This window comes from Carlito syrichta, unplaced genomic scaffold (genome assembly GCF_000164805.1).
Source record: "Carlito syrichta isolate Samal-C Ts95f unplaced genomic scaffold, Tarsius_syrichta-2.0.1 Scaffold153563, whole genome shotgun sequence".
In the NCBI taxonomy this organism is placed as follows: Eukaryota; Metazoa; Chordata; class Mammalia; order Primates; family Tarsiidae; genus Carlito; species Carlito syrichta.
This window is the reverse complement of record NW_007097659.1, coordinates 35,242-39,574: the sequence shown is the minus strand read 5'-3', so window position 1 is coordinate 39,574 and position 4,333 is coordinate 35,242. Positions and strand designations below refer to the sequence as shown.

At 56.8% G+C, this 4,333-nt stretch overlaps 1 protein-coding gene across 2 annotated transcripts in view; it reads left to right on the top strand.

Annotated features, from left to right (window-relative positions):
• The window catches only part of ZER1 (zyg-11 related cell cycle regulator), a 38,427-nt gene that overhangs the window by 18,534 nt on the left and 15,560 nt on the right, over nucleotides 1-4,333 (top strand). Inside the window, exons 4-8 of one of the 2 annotated variants that reach the window (XM_008050618.1) lie at nucleotides 59-495; nucleotides 790-966; nucleotides 2,670-2,784; nucleotides 2,948-3,094; nucleotides 3,431-3,604. In XM_008050618.1, coding sequence (XP_008048809.1) covers nucleotides 59-495; nucleotides 790-966; nucleotides 2,670-2,784; nucleotides 2,948-3,094; nucleotides 3,431-3,604 — 1,050 coding nt within the window. The remainder of the gene's footprint in view (nucleotides 1-58; nucleotides 496-789; nucleotides 967-2,669; nucleotides 2,785-2,947; nucleotides 3,095-3,430; nucleotides 3,605-4,333) is intronic. The other variant, XM_021708884.1, reaches the window with a different exon arrangement.

Genomic DNA, 4,333 nt, shown 5'->3' with positions numbered 1-4,333 from the left:
GGCCAGGTCTGGGACTGGGGCAGTGGTAGTGGTGACGCTGGTGCTGCGCCCACCCCAGGACCTGGTGGAGCTGTACCTGACCAACTGTGAGAAGCTGTCCGCCAAGAGCCTGCAGACGCTGCGGAGCTTCAGCCACACGCTGGTGTCCTTGAGCCTCTTCGGCTGCGCAAACATCTTCTACGAAGAGGAGAACCCTGGGGGCTGTGAGGACGAGTGCCTCGTCAACCCCACCTGCCAGGTGCTGGTGAAGGACTTCACCTTTGAGGGCTTCAGCCGCCTGCGCTTCCTCAACCTGGGCCGCATGATCGACGGGGTCCCTGTGGAGTCCCTGCTGCGGCCGCTCAGCTCGCTGGCGGCCTTGGACCTCTCAGGCATTCAAACAAGCGACGCTGCCTTCCTCACCCAGTGGAAGGACAGCCTGGTGTCGCTCGTGCTGTACAACATGGACCTGTCGGACGACCACATCCGGGTCATCGTCCAGCTTCACAAGCTGCGGTGAGCTGCAGTTCAAGTTTACCAGGTTGGGATGGGTGGGCTGGGAGGGAGGAGTGGGTGTTGTCAGCCCCGAGGGTTCAGAGCCCCTGGCAGGCACAAGGTGGGGATGAGAGACATAGGCCTGTTCCTTAAGCCAGGGTTTCAGCTGTACCAGGACTGTCCAGAGTTCCTTCCCAGAGTGCCTGGAGTGCTTGGGGCAGGCATGGGCCCTTCCCTGCTTTGCCCTGAAGGGGCAGGGGTCTTAAAGGCAGCCCCACCCTGTACCCAGCTCCTGACCTGTGTCCCCCACCCCAGACATCTGGACATCTCCCGAGACCGCCTCTCCAGCTACTACAAGTTTAAGCTGACTCGGAAGGTGCTGAGCCTCTTCGTACAGAAGCTGGGGAACCTGATGTCCCTGGACATCTCTGGCCACATGATCCTAGAGAACTGCAGCGTCTCCAAGATGGAAGAGGAAGCTGGCCAGACCAGGTGGGGCCTGCCCTCCGTGGCTGCCAGTGGGGAGCCATTCAGCGTGCATCTGTAAGGGCCCCTCTACCAAGCGCCATGCTGGGTGCTGGAGATAAAGAACCAAATCAGGCCCTGTCCCTCGGAGTGAGCTGGTGGGGACAGACCAGTGGTTATCAGGGCTGTGAGCAGGAGATACGAGGATCAGGAAAGAGGCAGGAGAAGGAATGGTACTGCTGTCCTGAGAATTCATTCTGAGCCTGCTAGAAGGAGAGTGTTCTAGCTCTAGCAAACAGTGTGTACAGAGACCCATAGGGAGGAGCAGTGGGAAATTACTAGGTGCTCGGGCTGGCCAGAGCACAGCATGGTGGGGCTGAGAGATAAGGCTGGCAGTGTCTGCCATCTACAAAGTCTTGCTGGGGCTGGGTTAGACCATGGACTGGTTGGCTAAGAGGTCTGACCAAACCTACCAGTTGTGCCGGGCAAGGTGGCTCACGCCTATAATTCTAGCACTTTGGGAGGCAGAGGTGAGAGGACTGCCTGAGCCCAGGGATTTGAGACTAGCCTGGGCAACTTGGCAAGACCTCGTCTCTACAATAAATCAAAAAATTAGCTGGGCATGGTGGCGCACGCCTGTGGTTTCAGCTACTTGGAAGGCTGAGGTAGAATGCTTGCCCTGAGCCCAGGAGGTTGAGACTGCGGTGGCCGGGAGCGGCCACTGCACTCCAGTCTGGGTGACAGTAAGATTCCGACTTAACAAATAAAAAATAAGTAACTTACCAGCTGTAACTGTTCATTAGCCCTGTCCCTAACAATACTCTTTTTTTTTTTGAGTTGGAGTCTCACTCTGTCACCCAGGCAGGAGTGGAGTGGCCGCTCCCGGCCATTGCAGCCTCGACCTGCTGGGCTCTGGCGATCCTTCCGCCTCAGCCTTCCAAGTAGCTGGAACTATAGGTGTGTGCTACCACACCCGGCTGATTTTTTGATCTATTGTAGAGATGAGATCTCACTAAGTTGCCCAGGTGGGTCTCGAACCCGTGGGCTCAGGCAATCCACTCACTTCAGCCTCCCAAAGTGTGGGATTCCAGGCTGAGCCACCAAGCCCGGCTTTCAACAATACTCTTAATGGTGTTGGGTTGATGGGCTTATCCCTGCATAATTGTTGGCAGAATCACTACTAGTATAGAGGATAGCATTTTTTTTCTTTTTCTTTTATTTTTTGGAGTTGGGGTCTCACTCTGTCACCTAGACTGGAGTGCAATTGCACGATCATGGCAGCTTCCACCCCCTGGGCACAGAGGATCCTTCTGCCTCAGCCTCCCAAGTAACTGGGACTATAGGCATATACCAGCACACCTGGCTAATTTTTTAATTTTTTTGTAGAGACGAGGTCTCACTATGTTGCCCAGGCTGGTCTTGAACTCCTGGTTCAAGCAATCCTCCTGCCTCGGCCTCCCAAAGTACGGGGATGACAGGCATGAGCCACCACGCCTGGCCACAGATAGTCTTTTCTAAAGATGGCTGCAACAATATCTCCCATTCCACCTGTTCCTCTCCAATGTGACCTTGCCACCCTTCCATCAAGAGGTGGGGCCTACCCTTACAAAGAACAACAAAAAAGCTGAGATTGGAAAGCCTAGAAGGGAGAGCATCAAGTCAACACCACACCCAGGGAGGCCCAGGTCAGACTGGCTGGAGCTGCTGACCCCAGCACCTTCTCTCCCCAGCATTGAGCCTTCCAAGAGCAGCATCATGCCTTTCCGGGCTCTGAAGAGGCCGCTGCAGTTCCTCGGACTCTTCGAGACATCCCTGTGCCGCCTCATGCATATTCCGGCCTACAAAGTAAGAGGGGAGCAGAGGATCAGGGATCCAGGTTGTCCTGGGAGAGGGAAGGGGCTGGGCATGGGGCACCAAGGTGACAGCTCTGGGGCTAGAGCCTGAGCTGGCACCTGGGATCCCACCCTCTGGCCTCTTCTGGACTGTTCTGAGCATGCCCCACCCTCAGGTAAGTGGGGACAAAAACGAGGAGCAGGTGCTGAATGCCATTGAGGCCTACACAGAGCACCGGCCTGAGATCACATCCCGGGCCATCAACCTGCTGTTTGACATCGCTCGCATTGAACGCTGCAACCAGCTGCTGCGGGCCCTGAAGGTCAGCCCCAGCCCCGGGGTCCTTGGGCTTCCACCCATCCCACCGGGAGGTGCCGTGCCCACAGAGCTTCTAGGACTCCTTGACATCCTGTCCCCAGGGCACAGGCAGTACTTCGCAGTACTTCCTCCCATGCCCCAACCTGTCCCCACAGCACCTGACTTGCTTCGGCATGGGCCCGTCTCAGTGTCTTCATCCCAGGCCCTGCTTCCACCTGCAAGAGCAGGACCAGACTCCGCCCTGCCCAGAGGACCTGCTCGAGCCCCTGCAGAGTCCCAGCCTGTCCCCACACAACTGCCACAGCACTTGCCACGCGGACCCTCCCCTGTGTTCATACAGCTGGTCATCACAGCCCTCAAGTGCCACAAGTACGACAAGAACATCCAGGTGACAGGCAGCGCCGCCCTCTTCTACCTGACCAACTCCGAGTACCGCTCAGAACAGAGTATCACGCTGCGCCGGCAGGTCATCCAGGTGGTGCTGAATGGCATGGAATCCTACCAGGAGGTGACGGTGAGCCCCCTGCCCGCACGGCTCACATGCTCTGGCCCGGCCACCCCTTCCCTGCTCCCTGCGCCCCAGACACACAGCTCCCTCGGGGCTCACCTGGCTCTGTGCGGCGGCCCTCCCAGCTCCCCCGTCCGTGGCAGCATCCCCGACTCCTGGGACCCAGCCCCACCTGCAGTCCGTCACCCCCTCCAACCTCTTCCTCCCTGCTTCTCCACCTGGAGGCCCAGAGACCCTGGTCTCCTGCCTCTGGGCCTCTGCCGCACTGTCTCCTCAGCCCTTCTTCCCTGATGGGAGGGAGGGTTCCAATAGCTGCCTTTATTACAACAGTCGTTGAAATTTTGTACTGTAAAAAAGTTACAATTACAGATATAAAGAAAATAGGCTGGGTGTGGTGGCTCATGCCTGTAATCCCAGCACTTTGGGATGCTGAGGTGGAAGGATCACTTGAGGCCAGGAGTTCAAGAGCTGCCTGGGCAAAATAGCAAGACCTTATCTCTATTTCTTTTAAACTTAAAAATGTATTTTAAAACTTTTTTAAAAAATCACCCACAGCCGGGCTCGGTGGCTCAGCTTGTAATCCCGCGCCTTTGGGAGGCTGAGGTGAGTGGATTGCTTGAGCCCGCGGGTTCGAGACCCGCCTGGACAGGTGAGACTTCATCTCTACAATAAATCAAAAAATTAGCTGGGCGTGGTAGCGCGCACCTGTAATTCCGGCTACTTGGAAGGCTGAGG